The following is a 21,199-nucleotide window of genomic DNA, read 5'->3' as shown; positions in this document are numbered from 1 at the left end:
CGGCCTTCTACCTCTCTGGCAAGCCCTTCATAGTCTCTCACCTTCTGCTCTCTTCCTCTGCTTACCCTTAAAATTTAACCCTATTCTACCGGGCGCTGTTCTTGACCCTCTTCTCTTCTTCCACTACCTTCGATTCCTGGGGCACCTCGGCAATTCCTACAGCTTCAGTCCACCAGGGAGTGGATTCTTAAGATCAAATGTATGATGCTAACTCAGATGTCTCTCCTGAGTCCTATGCTCAGATCACATTCTTCCTCCACACTCGACATCAGGCTCACCATCCCCGTGTTCTCGTGCCCTTTCCCCGCTCCACCCCAGCACGAGAGCCCTTCTTTTCTATCTCAGTGGTATTAGTACTGCTAATCCGACACTTGGAAGCCAGTCTCTTTCTCCCTCCCCCATTTCCCTTGTATTCAAACAATTGCAGAATTTGTTAATCTCCCTCCTTGACCGACTCTAGGCAGGCGCTGAGGGGGCTGCTCTGAACTGCAGGAAGTTTCATCCAGTTGGTGGATTTGGCTCTGTCCCCCATACCAAAAAGTGAGTGAATGGTGTGTGGAGTGTGAGACAGGCTGTGGTGGTTTTGCTGTCTCTGAAATCTTATTTCCTTCCAGTCTATTCTCCAGACCCTGGTTAGAATGAATTTTCTACCACGTTCAGCCTGATCATGTCATTAACCTGCTTAAAATTTGCCTGTGGCTTCCTGCCATTTGCAGGATGAAATCTGAAACCTTTTGGCCGACATGAAAGCCTTCCAGGACCCCTACCTCTAGTTACCTAACCTGCCCGTGTCACACCATTTCCCTCCCTCACACATGCTCCCCCAGTTGCTGAGCTGTGCGTGAGGCTGAGGATATACCACGTCTCTCATGCTCTCAAACCTCTGCTCCCATTTGTCGGTTTGCCATATTTTGATTCATCCTTCTAGGGTCTGTTCAAATGCTGTTTCTTTTCAGGAGACTTTTCTTGCCTTTTAAGGCAGAATTAGGTGCTCCTTTCATTCCTACTGCATGTTGAACCTACGTTCCTATTATTGCATTATAATGATCACATAACTGTCTTCCAACTAAAGTTTTGGGCTCGTTGAGGGTAGGGATCATTTTTTAAAAAAGATCTTTTATTACTTTTTTTTTTTCTTTTGAAGCATGTTTTTTGGGCCAGACCCCTGACCCTGAGTGCCTGGAATATAGTAGGTACTCAAATATTTGCTGTGGGAATTATTTTGATTTCATGTAAAGACATTTCTTATTAGTGGGAGCTATTCATTGTCAGAGTAGGTCTACTGAGGGATATGTAGAGTCTTCTGAAGTTATCTTTCAAGAAAAGAAATTTCAGAGAGGCCCATTTTCACAAAATGATTTTTACATGTTTCTGTAACCAACCAGTAAATATTTACTGAGTGTTTGCTTTGGACAAAGCACTGTGCTAACAGATGTAGAGAAACATACAATCTTAATGTTCTTGCAGCTTCTAGTGTACTTGGTACAAAAGGAATACAGGCAGCAGCTAATGAGATGCAGCCAAATGATAAGCCCTGAGGGAGTGGTCCAGACCACAGGCGCAGTCGCAGAGTGAGGGGGCAGAGGATGGGGTGGGAGAGGCTGGGAAATCCTCATGCAGGACGGGGAATCAGAAAGAAAGCACTGGATTTGGGTAGCTGAATCGGAAAAAGAAAGGCAACTTGGAGCTGAGTGCCTGCCTTGCTGGTGTGTAGGATACAGCGGGGAGTTAACAAATCCTTTCTAAATAAAGAAAGGGAAGCATCCCATGGACCACTCTGCGTTGATCGTTTTAGGTCTAATGATTTTATGTTTGGCTCCTCTTTGTCCTCATTCAGGAGTGGGTTATAAACAAATAAGTTCTAGTATACACAGAGAACACACAGCATTCTTTTCGCTTTTTTCCGATTTTCTTCCATACAAGATTTTTGACTGCCTCTGTCAAAGGCTATGCCACGAATCAAGCCCTTGTGATTATTTATTTTATCATTGGCTTTGGTCCTATAATATTCTGTAGTGATGATCATGGAAACTCGAGGTTGCAAGAATCTTATGTGCTTCAAATAGGTTTTCTATAATAATTTAACTAGAGAAAAATATGCTAGCATAATATCATTTTGCTACTGGGATGCATCTCGTAGTTCATTTTGGGCAACTCTTTATTTAATAAGGAAGAAACTTAAGGCTTGGGGGGAGTTGAGATTTGCCCAAAGTTCCGCATCAACTAAAAGACAGGGGAAAGTCCAGAAATCCGTGTCTTCTGACCCAGTCCATTATCTGTAACACGTGACAAAACTTTAAGGCGTTTCCCTTGTCTTTCCATCCTGTTGGCCAAGCTCCCCGGGCTCTCACAGAGGTCTAGTGTAGACCCTGTCTGCTACATCCCGTTGCCATGGACATTTCAGTGCCTCTTAACCTCTGGGTGTGATCCCTCTGGCACCAGCTTTCAGGAAGCTCTGGGTGAATGACTGTTTTTATTTTTTATTATTTATTTATTTATTTTTGCAACTCTGAGAGGGACCTGGAAGCCACTGTGAAGGAAAGATGATGATTTAGGTGGTCCCTCTTTTCTAAATTCTCTGAAACTGGAATGAACTTTATTTTTATTATTATACCTTTAGCCCTGTACATATTTTGAACTGATGATGTCAGTAGGCTTTCTAGGCTGTGTGATTTCACAGGGCTCACCCTCCTTCAGCAGGGATAGAATCTGGTGTAAGACTGCTCCAGAGAACTCTGTACACTGGTTTCAGAAGAAACCATCTGCTAGTGCTTTTCCTCTTCTAGAGAAACGGTCAAGGGGACTATTTTGCAAAAGTCTTCCCTAAAATCATATTATGATGTCAGAGTAGTAAACCCAGGGCCAGAAAAGGATGTTTTCATGCTAAATTACTGGTTAGTTGTCTTTCCCTTCCTGCAAATGAGGGTTAAATGAGGCTCTGGGGATTTCTGCCCAATTTTAGGGATCGTGTTCCCCATCAGCTAGGGATGCTGTGACTACCAGCTCCATAAGGAAACAGACTTGGGAGCAGTGCAGATTTGGACAATATTTTACAACTGTGATCCTACCCCCACATACTTTCTCCATGCTTTTCTTCTGTTTGGGGTGATGAGATGATTTTCTTCTAGGAAATTTAGAACCTTTGGAAACATGGGTAGACTTGGTTGGCTAAGCAAGCAATGGCCCATCTGGGCAGAAACCAGTCTTACTCTTAGAAGGGTGGGTCACTACTCTCGGGCATAGGAATAAACCTGTAAGTGATAAGAAGTGAGTCGTGAACATTACTTATATTTAGCAGTAACCCTTGAAACCCATTTAAAGTTCAATCTAGCAGGTAACCTTTAGCTGTTGGGCTCTTTGATGCCATTTGTCTTCAGGATTGATGGCAGCATTTTCAATCTCTTTGGTGGTCTGAATGGACGTCTTGTCAGTTACACTGATGGGGTAGGAGATCTAAGAGGGTAAAACATATAAAGCGTGTTAATGGGATTCGTTTTAAGTCTTAGAGCCACAAGGCTCATCTGTGTACTCTAGAAAGAGGTCCTGCAGGGCTATGTTTTATTTTCAGTTCAAGGATATATCTTCATCCTCAGGGACCTGGATTGTTCCTAAGGAAAACGGGAATAAATAATGTTTTCTCTCACAGGCTTGATGTGAGAATTGGTGCTTTGAGGTCAAACTACTATTTACTTTAAATGTTCAATACACACTCAGGGGACCCAATTTTAGAACAGTTATCTGAACCGGATGTAGCAACTAATGTTGAGTATATTAAATGAAATAATGAATAGTGAAATAACACCATGCTTCAAGATGATGATAATAATAGAAATAACAATATTTAATATACAGTGAATGTTCATGGTGTGCTAGTAGCTGTCCTAAGCATTTAGCGTATATTCTATCAGTTATACTATATTAAACCTTATCGGGTATGTACTATTACCCCCTTCTTGCAGATGAGAAAATTGAGGGACAGAGACATTAAGTAACTTGCCCAGAATCTATAGCTGGTAAGTGGAGGAGCCGGGCAGTCTAACTCCAGAGTCTCATATTCAGCAATTTTGAAATATCATCTTTGACTTGCAGAATTTGTAATGTTGGCATTCAGTGAATTTGAATGATGTAGATCAGAGGTTCTCAACTTTAGTTGGATGTTAGAATGACAAAATATCAGTGCCCTGGTCCCATCCCAGATCGATTAAATCAGAAGCTCTGGGGTGGTCCCAGATAGCATTATACTTTATTTTTTTTTAAGATTTTATTTATTTGGGAGAGAGAGATAGCAAGAGAGAGCACAAGCGGGGGTGAAGGAGGAGAGGGAGAGGCAGGCTCCCCGCTGAGCAGGGAGCCCAATGCAGGGCTCCATCCCAGAACCCTGGGATTATGACCTGAGCCGAAGGCAGACGCTTAACGACTGAGCCACCCAGGTGCCCCTAGCATTACACTTTAAAAGTTCCCCAGGTGGGTCTACTCTGGAGCAAGGTTTGGGAACCACAGACAAAGGCAGCTACATGGGATTTGGGTCCCCAAATTATGGAGGCCCTTCATTGCCTCCATTAGCTACCTATTTTAATTTACTTTTAAAGTTTATTTTTCAGTAATCTCTACACCCATTCTGGGGTTCAAACTCATAAACCCGAGATCAAGAGTCATTTGCTCTCTCTACTGAGCCAGTCAGGTACCCCGCTACCTATTTTAAATCAAGAAATTAGATTGTCTCTATGCTCTAGAGAATTCTAGCTACCAGGAAGCATTTCAGAAAGCAAACCTAAAGTTATACAGCCTTAATGTTGGTCAAAGGATCTGGAGGTAATCCAGTATAACTGCTTAGTACTTCTGTACCATCCCTGGTAGATACTCATCCACTTGCCTAAACTCATGCCCTTTCTCCTGGCAGGAGTCACCTGTTTATGTCCTATGGGCTGAGGAGGGAGCATAAGGTGGCTTGTGAATACTCCCTTTCTGTGGGAGACCTGGTCCTTTCAACCATCACATGGAATAAAACGTTAGCTCTCTTAATCTCTGTTTCATGGATGATAAACATACTGTTGCATCATTGAACCACCTAAAAGTTCTTCCTATGAGAGCAGAAATATATCTTCCTGTAATTTCTATCCCTCTGCCCTCTGAAATAATGGATTAAGTCGATTAATCTCTCTCTCAGACAATAGCCCTAAATGTTAGCCACTGATTGTGATGCCTTTGCTAAACCTCTTATTTACAGGATCTGTGGCAAGATTTCTTTGCCATTCCTCCAGGGACGGGTTACCCAGGTTGGCTTATTTGGTTATTGTGCTTTGTGGCTTGTAAAGGTTGACTTCCCCCTTTCTAAACTGCTGTAACTAATTTTTAGATTTAGATTCTGATTTTACACTTGTTTTATTAAATTGAACCTGGTGGGCTGTGTCGTGTGAGAAGCAGCAAGCTATGTAATGCTGGGAAAAGCATGGGATTTAGAATCTGTCATTTTGTTAAAATAAGATTTTATTTATTTATTGAGAGAGCGAGAGTGAGAGAGCACAAGCAGGGGGAGCAGCAGAGGGAGAGGGAGAAGCAGGCTCCCCACTGAGCAAGGATCCCAGGATCATGACCTGAGCCGAAGGCAGATGCTTAACTGACTGAGCCTCCCAGGAGCCCCCAGAATCTGTCATGTTTGTGTTCAGATTCTCCTGCTGCTCCTTACTTTGACTTTGCATTTATGCAGACTGCTGTTCAAATGAGAAAGAGGGGGAAATATTTGTTAAATATTAATAAGTCAGTGTCTGACAATAAAGATAACCTCATTCCTCACTGTTCAATGCAGCTTCTGTGGCCACATGCAAGACAACATTTATTTTGGGTGAACTCTTATCTCTACCTGGATGCAGACCTGTCGTTGTTACTGTACTCATATACTTAACAGCAATCAGATGGTATGGAAGTGAGATACTTAAAGGTTGATCTGAGAATGGGAAAAAATGAAAATAAGACTTCTTCATGCTTGAATCATCATGGCAAATACAGAAGCTAAATGTGCTTTTGGATCATGGGATCAAATGAAATTGCATTTTGAGCATCATAAGCTGTGTAATGTCTATTCAATGTCTACAAATAGGAGTACTCAGGGCGCCTGGGTGGCTCAGTCGTTAACTGTCTGCCTTTGGCTCAGGTCATGGGATCAAGCCCCACATTGGGCTCCCTGTGCAGCAAGGAGTCTGCTTCTCCCTCTGCCTGCTGCTCCCCCTGCTCGTGCTTTCTCTCTCTCTCTAATAAATAAATAAAATCTTAAAAAGCAAATAGGAGTACTCAACAGATTTTGAAAGATTACCTACTCTGCAGAAGGAAAACTTCCCAACACCATGAAACAGTCTAACTTGCTCTGAAATAGAAAGTTTAGGATTATAAATGCTGCCACCGAAGGTCAGGAACTGTGAGTCTTGATGGCATCTCTCAGTCCCTCTCCTGGCACCAGTTTAGGAAACAAGAGAGGTCTATAAAAGTATCAGGTTTCATAATTTTGGTCGCTGTTATTCCAAAGGTTTCTATCCCTTATGGCCATGATGTTAAAAGGAAACACCCCTCATTTACAAGTAAAATCATCTCTTTCCTGGACAAGAAATGAAGGCTGAGTTGGGGGGAGAAATCTAAATAGGCTGCCTAAGCAGGCGAGGAAATAATCCTTTTTCAAATCTCAAACAGGTGATGTCTTGGACAAAAATGTTATCTGGAGCTTGGGAGGAAAAAATTGGGTTGATTCCTAGATCCGCCACTAGGATGTTCGATTCCCTGGCTTTTGTAAAGGAGACTTGGTTTAGTTAATTCAGTCTGTCACTGGTGATTCTGTGACCCGGGATGGGATCCCTTACACACAGCTCTGGTAAAAAGTTTCCAAATTACAAATGCATTGTCCTATGCTTCCTTCCCCAGAGAGTGTAGGATGTGCAGTATTTCCATCCACAGGCTGTTTTGGTGGAACTCGGTGTCTGAATCACCCCAGTGAGAGCCTCAGGGCAAGTAAAGCATACTTCTACATTATCTCTTTGAAAGTGGAATGGGACACAACCTCTGCCAGCTATTTTTTTTTTTTTTTGTGAACCATTCTATTAATACCAATCAAATCGAGAAAATGATCAAATGAAATTGCATTTTGAGCATCATAAGCTGTGTAATGTCTATTCTGTTAAATTGGGGCCTATAATTGCTTCTCTACTGAAAAGATACAACAAAGACAGCAATCATGGCATGTCATTATCCCAGACTAGAAAACCGGCCTTTGCTGGGAGGACTTCAAAGGCTTGTGGTTCTCGAATTGCATTTGGCTGCTATTGATGAAACGCGGGCAATCCTGATTAGGTGTTTACACTGAGGTAAGGCGCAGAGCAGAGAGCCTGAGTGCCTGGGTCTAGAGCCATTAAAAAATTGTACATTATGTTCCTTGCTTTGAAGTGAGGGTTTGTAGGAAGGAAAGCAACTCAGATTGAGTACAGCTGAGCTAGATTGGGCTGCTACTTCTTTCTCAAAGAAACTCGTCAGGTTCTTAGAGAATCGGCACCACACAAAAAAAGTTGAGGCTTTACACCAAGAGCTATATGTGAATTAGTGTCTCTGCACAGACACACACTGAAACATGTTTTGAAAGCATATTATCCTTAAGTTCCGCAATCACTGCAAGTTTTGCTTCTTTATTCCTTGATACTGTTTTCTTTTTTTATCACTGACGTCATGCAGAACCGCACAATTAACCTATCAGTTTCCTTGTTATTCCCTGATGGTATTAACTAGCACATAGCCAAATCAAAATAAGACAAAGAGTCTTAATTTTTTTTATTTTTAATGTCATATTTGCTTACCATCCCTCCAGCACATCTGTTACTTAATCCCTCTCTTCAGGACCGAGTCACTGGATTCCGCAAGCATTGGTGAACTTGGCGAACGAGTGATCTGCTGTGTTAACTCTGTTCTATTTCTGATGCATTGTGCTCTGTGGGAGCGCAAGCCCGCTAGCATCTCTCTCTCTCTCTCTCTCTCTCTCTCTCTCTCTCTCTCTCTCGATATGTGGCCGGCAGAAGAGGTGGAGGCATGGTGGCGCCGAGAGCCCGCCATTGTCAGGCTCCAACGCGGCTATTTTGCACAGCTGTTTGAATTATCTGGGGATTTGTATTCGTGATTCAGCTATTTAGAGACAAAACACACAAACTCTTTTGGCTCTGCTGTTGTCCACTTTCTCCATTCCCGCAGAACCCTTCATAATGCATTTCACACGCAGGTGCTCAATCAGAATGTGATGACATTGGAACCTTTGGAGATACTACTTTTTTGCATTCATTTTCTGTATAAGATCCTGCAGCTTTTAAAACCCCCAAACTAATTATGCCAGCCAGCGCTTTAAAACCCTTCAGTGCTTCCCCATTGCCCTTAATCTTTAAAGGTTTTAAAGGCCCTGCCTTCTGTACTTCTCATTCTTTTCACCTCGTACTTTCTTAACTCTGCGGTTGGACCACAGGCGCCCTTATCTCTGAGTCTGTGCATAGGCCATCCTTTGCTGGGAAACACCTCTTTGCCTCGCTTATTCTGACCAATCCCATTCACTGCTGCTGCTCCAGCCTGGGCTGAAATAGAGCTTCCTCCAGGAAGCCTTCCTTGACTCCTCAGAGGTTACAGTAGAGGCACCTGAGCTCACGGCCTCCACACTTTGTACTTTCCTTTTTGTAGCAAGTATTACCTTGGTAATTAGGTTTGTTTCCCCTCTAGACTCTAAGTCCCTGCTCTGGCGGCGCTATTCACGTGAGCCACATGGTGGCCCTGAATGTGCCTGGCACACACATGCCCAGTAAATATTATTGACTGAAAAGACCTATCTACATGGAGCACTGAACTCTCCATTTACACCAGAATACCTAGACGCTACTTGTTTATCTGGCTAGATTTGTGGTTTATTGTCAACAAAATAAGGTGGAAAGGAGGCTTTATCTTTCCCTTTCCCTTGCTCGCTCCACCCAGGACCACTGGGCCTTCACTCTTCACGTGTGTTGTTCCCTCTTCCGGGAACATTCTTTCCTCAAATATTTGCATGATGTGCTCTCTCACCTCCTTCATGACCTCTTATAAAACTGTGATTTCCCCCCCACCCTCAAATTCCCTATTTCTCTGCTCTCTTTCTCTCCCTAGGACTTCCATCATCTACACTAATGTACGTTTATATTGTTTAAGTGCAAATCAACTATCTAGGGTCATCTTTTTCCATATCTGCTTAAATCACTGTATTGGGTTAATTGACCAAATACCCGTTCCTGACTAGTACCCTAGAGGCTCCCCCCATACCAGCAGGCTTCCACCTAAACCGTGACCTCCCAAAGCTCTTATGCCATCGCACTCGCTCCCTTTGCCTGTGATATTTCTGCTGCCCACCACCTGCTACCTTCTTTTTAAAGAACTTGTTCAATGGTTGCCTCTTCTGTGATGCCCTCTCTGAATTCTCCTGACAGACTCAGGCACTTTTTCTTCTGTGTTTTTTTGGGACCTTATGTGTCTCTTCTATAGGTACTATTTTATTTTTAAAAGATTTTGTTTATTTAGAGAAAGCGCGAGCAGAGGGAGGAGGAGAGGGAGAAAGAGAATCTCAAGCAGACTCTGCACTGAGTGGGGAGTCTGACATGGGGCTCGATCTCATAACCCTGAGATCATGACCTGAGCTGAGATCAAGAGTCGGACGCTTAATCGATTGAGCCACCCGGGCGCCCTGGTACCGACTCTTTAATATGTCTGCTTCCCACGAGGCCAGAAGCTCCTAAAGAGCAGATACACCCACAGCAGCCAAAATGACTGCAGACCCCTAGCAGTCTGGGGCATTTAATGAAGAGGCAGAGCATCCTTCTTCCCATTGCCACAGCTCTTGACTTTACCACAGAAGCCGGTGCCATGGCCCCAGGTAAGAGAGCAAGGCCTGTGGAGTGCTCTAGGAATGTTTGGGAAAGCTATCCTGAGAAACAATTGCTTATGTTAGGGTTCTGGTTTTTGAAAGGGCATGCTTTAGTTAAAAGGAAAGTTTTCTTTTCATGGATCCCTCATCAGTAATGTTGAATTAATGGAGTGTCACTCTATAGATCATACAGTTGGTAGCTAAACCAACTAAGTGCTGAACAGTGCATACAGAAAGATGCCTTAGGAAATGTGTTATACTGGGGGAAAAAAACCCATAAAGTTCAATTTGAATTATGCTGTCATAAGTAAGTGCTCTTGTCGTGGTCACACAGGCAAAAGAAAAAAAAAACAATCAATGAAGATACAAAGTACTTACTCTATAGAATAATTTAGAGGTGAGACTCAAAAATACCACCAAAACTGGAAGAATTCTAAAAAATGAAAGCATTCTGTTTCTAACCAAATATAATTAGAAAAAGATGATCATCACTGAAATAAAGATAAAGCTTAATTTTATAGACAACCAAAAGTTGTACTAAATCTAAAACTGTAGAAAAGGAGAGCAACCTATCACTTAAATATGAGTCTAGGGGCATCTGGGTAGCTCAGTCAGTTAAGCCTCTGACTCTTGGTTTTGGCTCAGGTCATGATCTTATGGGTTGTGAGATGGATCCCTGCATCAGGCTCCATGTTCAGTGGGGGAGTCTGCTTGAGATTCTCTCTCCTTCTCCCCCTGCCCCTCCCACTCATGCTCTCTCTCAAGTAAATAAATCTTTTTTTAAAATTAAAATAGTCTTATCCAGTAGGATAAGTGGACAGTTTTCTGGGAGTCCTACCATAGATTGGGCTATTGGGGTATTGAAATGCTACCCTTTTAGCTACACTTTCTTATTCTACCTGAAGTCCTATCCCTTTCACTTTGAGGCACTATGCTCTGAAAAAAAATCTGTTTAGAAGGGCCTATTCCCAGAGTGATTCCTTTCCCTTCCTATGGCTTGAGAATGCCCAGTGTTGACAATAGCTTCCCTTTACCGTCTGCCACGCGTCAGCAGCTTTGTATAATTTTTTCTAATAGGTCTCCAAGGCAGAAATTTACCCCATATAATAGATAAAGAATATCAGGCTTAAAGAGTTACTTGCTCAGATATCTAGGAAGTGCTACCACCTAGTTTGCTGAAGAGCCAGGATATAACCCATGATTGTCTGACTTCCAAATGAGTGCTCTGTTTGGTTTTATTTTTTTTCTCCTGTAACACTGTGCTGTCCCTGGGGGAGAAGGCTGCTACCGTGATTGGCACAAACCAAACCTCCTCCCCCCAGAGCTTCCATAGTTTCTCTTCCTCATCTGTTCATGTTTCAACTTGAATGACATCTCCTCAGAGAGTCCTTCACAAGCACCCAAACATCCCAGTTATACTCCCATTCATCCTTTTATTAAGTCAAGTTATTCAGTATCCTTTGAGGTATTTATTGGCATGTGAAATTATTTTGTTACATGTTTCTTGCCTCTGTTACATGACTGGAACATAAGCTCCTTGAAGCCCAGGCTCTGTATGTCTTGTTTTCTGGTGTATCCCTAGCACTGAGCGACGAGCACATAGCTGGTGCTCAATAAAGGTCTGTTGGCTGACTGACCTGCTGTCTCAGTAGGAGCCACGAATATATGCTGATCTTCAAAATGGGTAGTGGACTCTTGATAGGGCTTTATATTGTCTGAAAGACTATAGGTGACTGAATAACTTTTCCATATTTGTTTTCACAAAGTATCTGTAATTTCTTTCTGGGGAAAGACAAGAGAAGAACAGGTCTAAAGCACTTACTGTTCTTTTCTGAGCGTGCTAGATTTTCCCTTCATCGGTCTTCAAAGTCACATTGGAATCAAGATAGAAAGGCAGCTCCTTTTTCAAGACACAAATGTCTTTTAATGGCAGATCAGAAATGGACTCAAATTCTAACTAATGAGTTTCAGACAAACACTGAACGAATCATGAATTAAAAAAAGCAAGTCCTGAATATTCACTGGCCAAGTTACTGGCTGACGGTGATACTTAGGTGCCCTCTAGTGTGTGTTGGTTTTTATATCAGTTCTTTGCTTCACATGTCATATGATAAAGATCTCCTAGGTGATTTTTCCAGTGCATTTTAATGTACGATCAACAGATGAAAAATGCACATCGTACAGATGAAAAATGGCAAAAATAATTGTGGAGAAATTTAATTTAAAAACTGATGGTTCTGCTCTGGGCATTATTTACAAGCAAAGAATGCAATTTAGGTGACCTGAGCAGTCAGGGGGTGTGAAGTTACAAGGGTTACTACAAAATGTTGGGTCTTGTGAGTCCATAGGCATGGTTCAAAAATAAGAGCTATAAAAAGGATATAAAGTGAAAGGCTGTGCTCCCATCCCCCTCCACCCTTCACAATTAACCACCCACATACCCTTCCACAGTTCTTTATGCATACCAAAGGAAATACAGAGCTTTATTCTTCCCCGCTTTTTTACACTGTATGCACTGTTCTATACCTTTAATTTTTCCCTTAATAATAAACCTTGATAAGTTGTCCATAACCATTCATGGAGAACATCCTCATTTTTTAAACAGCTACAATGTACTTTATTCTATGGATGTACTATAATTTCAGTATTACCCACATGATAGACATTTGGATAGTTTCCAATCTTTTGCTGAAAAAAGGCTGAAATGGAGAATCTTGTACAGGAGTTATTTCAAAACTGCACATATATAACCAGGAAAAATTCCTAGGAGTTGGATGTGTTAGGTCAAATAAAAATAATTGTTGCGAACAATTATATAATGTTTGCTATAAGGCAGGCATTGATCTAACCACACTACATATATTAACTTATGTACTTAATCTTCTTAATAATCCTGTGAAGAAAGTACTATTATTATCTCTCTCTCTCTCTGTTTTTAAGGATGAGGAAACTGAGGCACATAGGGGTTAAGCAACCTGTCCAAGGTCAGACAGCAGGTGGCAGTGCCAACCACCTTGGCTCTGAAGTCTATTCTCTTAGCCATATGTCTTAATTTTTCTAGGAGTATATGTATTAGTATTTTAAATAGATATTAACAAGTTGTCCTCCCCACCTGTTAGGCCAATTTATTATCTCACCAACCTGACTGTACCTTTTTGCCTACAGGTTCATCAAACATTTGGAATTTTGTTGGTTTAATTATAGGTGAAAAATAGAACCCCAATGTAGTATTGATTTATATTTCTTTTCTAATGACTGAGGTTGGGTATCTTTTTATATATTTCATAGATATATGTATTAACTTTTCTGTGAATTTCCTATTGATGGCCTTTGCATATTTTTATATTGGGATTTTTGGTCTTGATTTCTAGGAGCTCTTTACATATTAGAGATGTTAGGCTTTCATCTGTGATATGAATTAGAAATATTTTTCTTCTTTGTATTTTGATTCTTATGCTTTTTTCCTACAGAAGTTTTTGGTATTTATGTAGTCCGATTTATCACTCCTTTGTAGATTGTGGATTTTGAACCATTTCGAGGTCATGGGAGAATTTGCTTCATTTTTTTCCCTAGTATTTTTATGGTTTAATTTTTTTTAATTAAATATTTGGTCCATTTAGAATTTATCTTGTTGTATGATATGAGGTGTGGCTCTGACTTCATTTTCTCCCAGATGGCTACCCAGTTGTTTTATTGAACAATGCACCATTTCCTCATTGATTTGAGATACTGCTTTATCAAATCATAGTATCATATCCTATATTCCCATATGTAATTTGGTTCTGTTTCTGCACTTTCTACTCTGTTGTTCCATTTTTCTGTCTATATATGCATTAAATATTATCCTAGTATTTAATTATTGAGGGTTTATAATACACTCTCTGGTACAGTGTTAGATTCTGTTGTGATTCTTAATGTCCAGAGCTTTCTTTATTATTCCTGCTTTTATTTTTCATCTGAACTTAATCAGTTTTTTGAGTCTTATTAAAAAAAAAACTGTTAACAGTTTTTTTGGAATGTCATAAACTTCTTAGATGTACTTTCAAATCTTCCCTAAAGACAATACAACTACTTAAGACCCTGTCTGATTCAACTGGGCATAAATGCTTGTGACAAAATGATGTATTAAAAAACTGATTTTCTTCACTGTGTAATGGTAATTGACATTTAGTCATTCATTCGGCAATAGATGTCATTTATCCTTTCAGTATTTCTAGTTGTAAGATATTGGTCATCTCTTTCAAAGAAATTAAGAGGAGAAAGTAGATTTTCAAACATGAAAACCTTCCAGATAGATACTGCTTAATCTAAAACAATACCCTCCAAACCTGCCACCCCTAATTCTTACCTCCTGCTCCCAAATTAACAGAATTATCCTATCAGCCATTGAAATCATCAATGCTCTATGGGTACTGACTTAACACAACTACGACTTTGGGTTTCTGGAAAACCCTGTAGGTGCTTTATATGTGGTCCATGGACCAGCAGCCTTGACATCACCTGGGCACTTGTTAGAAATGCACACTCTTGAGTCTCACCCCAGACCTACTGGATTAAAATCCATATGTTAAGATTCTGGGATGGTTCATGAGAAGCCTTAAAGTTTGAGGGGAAAAAAAGATCAGTGGTTCTCAGTGGGCCCAACAGCAGAAGTGGCGTCACCCAGAACCACGTAGAAAATTCAAATTCTTGGGTCCTGCCCTACACCTAGTGAATCAGAAACCCTTAGGTTAGGTATGGCAATCTGTTTTAACAAGCCCCCCAGTTGATTCTGATTCACAGTAATGTCTGAGAATCCTTGGTGTAAATTAGTGGTTCTCAATCTTGGTTGAGCATTAGAAACACTTGGGGGGCTTTGAAAGAAAAATAATGGCACTCAGGGTCTTACCCAGAGATGTCAATTGGTCCAGGTGAAGCCAAGAATCACTTTTTAAAATTAGTTTCTCAGGTGAATCTAATATCCAGCCAAGTTTTCAAACATCTGTTCTAGAAAATACCATTTTCCCCTCACATACAATTTATACTAAACAGTGTAAGTTTGGAGGGATGGAAGAGGTCCATTTTTCATTCCCCATATATTTACTGAGACCTTACAGTGTGTTAGGCTAGTTACCATGAAGATTGAAAATAGGTACAAAGCATAGTTCTTGCCCATAAGGAAACATATAATCTGTACTGGCAGAAAGACCTGCACATACTTCATATATAAATAATGACTTGAAAGGAACACATGGTTCAGTGCTATTGACTATAATTCAATAAACCAGTTACACATGTCCAACACTGCTAGGTCAAACTAATTTCTATCCTTTTTTTAGTATATGTGCTGCTGAAGCAAGCACTAATTTCTATCCTTTTTAAAAGAAGAAGAGTAAGATGAAGGAAATGTATGTTGGAAAATGGTGAAGAAACAATTTTGAATATAATTAGCAATCAGCCCTTAGACAGTTGAACCTGGAGAAAGTGGTGGACAAGGTCAATAGCCACTTCAAAGACTATTTTATGAGCTTAAAGATTGAGCAAGTCAAAAATGCTTTAAAGTTTTCTCACTGGCCTAGCAAAATATTATGCTATGGAATCACTGTCAGTCAAGTCACCCCAATATTGTTTGTAAATTAAGTTATAACTACTAAGAAAAATAAGCGATTAAGAAATCAGCTATTAAAGAGTTTATAATAAAGCTATTTTCACCTTTATTATTAGAAATATAACTTTCTTTTGGCTTCACAATTCGCCTCTTTGTCTAGACTGGCTTCTTTGGAGAACACGTTTAGAAACAAATGAAAAATATTGTCCTAGTCTGGGAGAAATTACTGGTTATAAATACTTTTCACAGATAATGGACTGTTGAATATATTTTTAAAGGAGCAACCAAGCAAAATTCAAAATTTCATATATTTTATGAAAAGTACATTAACATCTAAAATTGGGTCAAAAATGTTGATAATTCTTTTGCATTCAGCTATGTGTTTTGAGAATTCAGCTGAATATACTACATCCATTCTTCTGTTCTATTATTAGTTACCATGGCAGGAATGTGACCATAATCCTTTAAGACTATAAAGGGAGTTTCTGAATTAAGAGAAAATCACAAATGTTCGTCTACCTCCTCTTTCATTTCTACAAAAAAAAATACTTATAGGTTAGAGCAGGTTAGAGCATTTTAAATAATACCAATTTGAATATGGAATAGGTTTAAGGGCATCCCCGTGTAATGTATTAACCTTTCCTTCATATTTAAAAATGACCTCACATTAGTAATGAATTTCAAGCTGGTTCCCCCAAGAAGGATGGCCATTCTTTTCTTATGTCCATGGGCATGTCCACTAGGAGTTGGGCTGATAGGATCCGTATGAATGCCCATGAAATAGAGCTAAGGCTACTGGCTCTAACAGATTCTGAATCCATCATCTGGGATAGAATTTACTCTTGAAATGATCAGATAAGAAAGGGAGGGCATTTATTTTTCCCATTTTATAGATGGAGAGACTAAAGTTTATATCATTTGCACAGAATAAAGGGTGGTGTAGTGATTACAGTTGTGGTTGGAAAGGTAATAGAATCACCCGGATAATTAAAAAGACAAAACGGGGCGCCTGGGAGGCTCAGTTGGTTAAGCATCTGCCTTTGGCTCAGATCATGATCTTGGGGTCCTGGGATTGAGCCCCGCATCAAGTTCCCTGCTCAGTGGGGAGTCTGCTTCTCCCTCTCCTTCTGCCCCTCCCCCTACGCGTGCGTGCGCACTCGCTCTCACGTGCGCACTCTCAAATAAATCTAAAAAAAAAAAATCAAACAACCACATGCTATAGCCTGCCACCCTCCTGCTACCACCCAAAATGTATATAAAATCTAAGTTGAGAATCACTTGTGTGTGCGTTGCTGTTACTGACATGAGTATGTCACATCACCTCCAATGTATTAGGACATTTAATAGAGTTGAATGCCAGTGCTGTAGCAGAAACAAAGGCAACCAACACAGGGAATCAAACCTTCAGTCCTGTATTTTATCTCGTGGAGTATGCAGTTAAAAAAAAAATTCTATGGTTCCTTGAATGGACATATTTTGGATATATTAATTGAATTATAGCACTGTCAGCCATTGGTGGCTTTGATTTTGCTCTTAAGAATTAGTGGAGTAGGGGCGCCTGGGTGGCTCAGTCGGTGAAGTGTTTGCCTTCGGCTCAGGTCATGATCCCAGGGTCCTGGGATGGAGTCCTGCATCGGGCTGCCTGCTCAGCGCTGAGCCTGCTTCTCCCTCTCCCACTCCCCCTGCTTGTGTTCCCTCTCTCTGTGTTCCCTCACTTGCTCTCTAATAAATAAAATCTTAAAAAAAAAAAAGAATTAGTGGAATAGGGGCACCTGGGTGGCTCAGTTTGTTAAGCATCTGCCTCCGGCTCAGGTCATGATCCCTCTGGCTCCCCTCGGTGGGAAGCCTCCTTCTCCTGCTCCCTCTGCCTGCCACTCCCCCTGCTTGCGCTCCCACATTCTCTCTCTCTAATAAATAAATTAAATCTTAAAAAAAAAATTCGTGGACTAATTCCCCTGATTCTTCAAAGAGGAGCAAGGGATAGGACGTTTGTTTTACCCAGCCACGTGGCTGTAATGACATCACCATCTCAAAGGAAGTGATCTCCAGCCATTTCAAACAAAGGCACATTCCAGTGTTTGGGAGAGATTATTAAGTAGCACTTACGTACCTGTTCTGGGAGAACGTCCCCCCTTTTTTTACTGTGAAGTTGAAGATAAGAGTCCGTTTTAGGACTAGGTAATCCCAAAGTCAGCTTGTTTTTTTCCACGAAATATTGTTTGGACTTCCTTCGCCGACGGCCACGTGATCCTGGCAGGAAAACCTCGTTATGTGAACTTGAACTCTTCAAGTAGTGAGAGAGGTTGCTTGACTTCTCCCCCAGATCACTGTCGCTCAGCTCTGAAAATGGCTGGCTCTGATGGGCACCACGCTCATAGTTGGGGCTTAAAAATTCACTGCCAAGCAAAGAGGCAACACTCTGTGGGCTACTCCTGTGTTCACCTTTCTCCCCCGAGAGTTCCATCGATGACTCCTTGGAAGGGTACAGTGGATCCAGAGTCAGATTTTCAGTAGAGCTGTCTACATACTCTGATAATGTTTCCATAGTCAACAACTTCCTGTCCTCTTTCTTACTCTTCCAGTGTGGGTCATATCGGAGGTCCGAATATTTGTCTTCGACTGGTTGTTGGCTGCCCAAAGCAGAAAGGAAATGTCAAGTCCTTAATCAAAATGAAATTACTCATTATGTTTAGTCATCTCACTTGACTCTTTCTCCTATAATTTTCCTTTTACAACCACGTGTTGAAGACATCACTGAGGCTCAAATTAGGCATACGGAGTATACATAAGGGCAAAAAGGTTTTAATTACAAGTTCATTAAATTAGGGAATAAAAATGGGGGATAGTTAATATAAATGCCCCAAAACAGCTGAAAATCACATGCCAGTGGTTCAAGGGATGCTATTACTTATGCACACCTTAAGTACTTCAGCTAGTGAAGATAAAACTGATTTCACATTTTGGCTGGTGACATACACGTTTGGGGGCTTATCTAGGAAGAAAATGCCATTATTGCCTGGATGATAGTTTCCTTGGTCTGCTTCTGCTGTGAGGGAAAGCAAGATTTATCTCAACTGAATACCTACCTAGGTTCATCCTCCTTTTAAGTATTTTGCTTTTCATTTTGTCTTTATAGATTTTATCACATGTGTTGTAGAAAGATCCCCAATGTTCAGAATCAGATGGTGGCTCACTGAAAAGTTCTTAGTTCGCATTCTTTTGGTTTGTCACATGGATGCACACAAAACAGAACACAGGTCAGTGTGTGCCCTTAGCTGTAGGACAGCCCTATTTCAGCAAAAGGTTAAACATATGGTCCTGCCAGAGGGACGTGGGCTAGTCCATAATCAGGGCATATGAACCCAAATAAAGTCTTCCCTTTTCCTCATGACAATCTCAATTTGTAAAGCGCCTCCTGGTCTTAACCAAAAAAAAAAAAAAAAAAAAAAAAAATGCTGGTAATATGGCATATTTAATGGCCCCTTTGATCTTCAAAAGCTAAATGGGAGAGATTTTCCTTCCTTGAGTATAGTAGATGCAATCCTCTAATCAAAAAGAAAATGTAAATCACCTAGGCTTTTTATGCTACTTGATATTCCCGTTTACAGAGGACATAATTTTATGCTGGATAAACAAACTAATAGTGCCCCTACTACTAATTTACTTCTCTTAATGTGGACCTAGATGTTTTTGGATTTGATGTAAAGCAAAAAATAAGAGTGAAAAGACAAAACTCCCATGTCTTGCTAAACTGTCATTTTGATTTCACATATTAAGATGGAGAACTTCTTGGGACGCCTGGGTGGCTCAGTCAAGTGTCTGCCTTCCGCTCAGGTCATGGTCTCAGGGTCCTGGGATCGAGTCCCACATCGGGCTCCTTGCTCAATGGGGACCCTGCTTCTCCCCCTCCCTCTGCCACTCCTCCTGCTTGTGCTCTCTTTCTTTCTCTCTGACAAATAAATAAAATCTTAGAAAAAAAAAAAAAAGGAGAACTTCTTGGGGTAGGCTGCTCTTCTTTCTCCACCAAGGGAAGAAAAGTGATATTCTCTTCCAGCAAAATGCCCGAATGGAGATTGTGCACATTTATTGGGAAGTGGGATATCAAACTGTGCAACTCACCCCGCAGCCTAAGCACCATGGGTTACCTGCCTCTGGGGCTTTTGAGGAGGAGGTGTCTCCTGTGCGATGTCATATGAACTCACACTGTGTTTTGGCCTTGCCTTTCACTCAGCTCTCTAGGTCTCATTGGGCATGGAGTGGGGACATGGAGTGGTCCAGCAGGGCACAATCTGGACTTGGGGCTGGACAGACCTGGGCTCAAGTTCTGGGTCTGTCATTCCTTATGTGTGCATGAAATCATGCCATCTTTTGTCTGTAAGTAGCGATAAATTGTATTCTGTTTACTTCTCAGGATTGCATAAACATCAAAACGAGACAATATATCTTAATCTTCTGTATATGTGCTTATATCACCTTTCACTATGGTAACTTTGCCTCTTCACCCACTTAAAGTTCTGGGCTGCAGGGGCTGAGAGATATCCTTCCTTCCCTAACTTCTGCCTGAGTACTCTACCCTGTGCTCTGGAAAGAGAAGTTAATGAGCGTTTCTTAAATAACTGAGCCTCTAAAATTACTTGAGTCAAGACAAATGTAGCACCAGATATTAATTTTTAAAAACCCAATAGTAGTAAATTAGAATCTGCACATGCAGAAAAGCTTCTTGCATTGGACCAAATTAGTGAATGATTTTAGGACTTACCATGTAATGAGTTAAACATAAGGGTGATTGTTTAGGTGGGGAAGATCAGATTAAGGGGCACCTTGATCATATCTTCAAGTAAATAAAGATATGAAATTTTTTTTAAGTGAAGAAAAGTGCTGTTTCCCCATATCCAGTACCTACTGAAGGGAAAAAGTAAATGTAACTGTCCTGTTCATTCATTTCCTCTATTTCACAGAACTGAACTTCTAACATTCCCTTGCTCACTCAGTGATTCTGCTGAGTGTTTATTGAGCACTTACTGAGCTAGGGGATACAGTGATGGGCTCACAGCCTCGTGGGGAATACAGACAAGAAAACAAGCTATATATAGGGCGCCTGGGTGGCTCAGACTGTTAAGTGTCTGCCTTTAGCTCAGGTCATGATCCCAGGGTCCTGGGATGGAGCCCCACATCGGGTTCTCTGCTGAGCAGGGAGTCTGCTTCTCCCTCTGCCTGCCACTTCCCCTTCTTGTATACTCTCTCTCTCTCTCTGTCAAAAATAAATAAAATCTTTAAAAGAAAGAAAAGAAAACAAGCAATTTATGATGGGAGCGATGAGTGTCCTGATGAGGAGCATGGGCCTATTGAGACTCACGAGGGATCTCCAGTCCCATCTCGGGAGGTGGAGAGAAGCTTTCTGAAGGAAGTGATGGTTTAGCTGAGACCTAATGCTAAGAAGGACGGGGGTGTATGCCAGGCTGAGGGAAGAGCTTGTAAAACAGAATGGTGGGGAGAACGTGGTGCTTTCAAAGAACAGATTCTGTATGGATGAAAGGAAGGTTGAGGAGCGCTCAGGGTGAAGCAGAGGTGAGATCTTGACAGGCTCTGTAAACTCCGTGAAGGAATGTGGCTTACCTAAATTAACTTGAGAGTCTGGCTTGGAGCAAAAATAATTTAATTAGAGAGCAAAGATGTTAGTGAGACTTTTGGATAGCCCAAGTGATGAGTTT

At 41.1% G+C, this 21,199-nt stretch overlaps 1 protein-coding gene across 11 annotated transcripts in view; it reads right to left on the bottom strand.

Annotated features, from left to right (window-relative positions):
• The window catches only part of JHY (junctional cadherin complex regulator), a 55,171-nt gene that overhangs the window by 20,826 nt on the left and 13,146 nt on the right, over positions 1–21,199 (bottom strand). For 7 of the 11 annotated variants that reach the window (XM_025893329.2, XM_025893327.2, XM_073903870.1 and 4 more), the window contains exons 3-4: positions 17,599–18,118; positions 3,340–3,453 (exon numbers count right to left, since the gene is read on the bottom strand). In XM_025893329.2, the coding sequence (XP_025749114.1) occupies positions 3,340–3,453; positions 17,599–18,118 (634 nt within the window). Of the gene's footprint in view, positions 1–3,339; positions 3,454–7,920; positions 8,155–11,420; positions 11,684–11,723; positions 11,802–17,598; positions 18,119–21,199 lie in introns of those variants that run through there. The other 4 variants (XM_025893333.2, XM_025893332.2, XM_073903873.1 and 1 more) reach the window with 4 other exon arrangements.

The sequence above is a fragment of the Callorhinus ursinus genome, unplaced genomic scaffold, assembly GCF_003265705.2.
Source record: "Callorhinus ursinus isolate GAN/ISIS: 27379988/994484 unplaced genomic scaffold, GSC_fseal_2.0 scaffold19, whole genome shotgun sequence".
NCBI classification, from domain to species: domain Eukaryota; kingdom Metazoa; phylum Chordata; class Mammalia; order Carnivora; family Otariidae; genus Callorhinus; species Callorhinus ursinus.
This window is presented reverse-complemented; position numbering and strand designations above follow the sequence as displayed.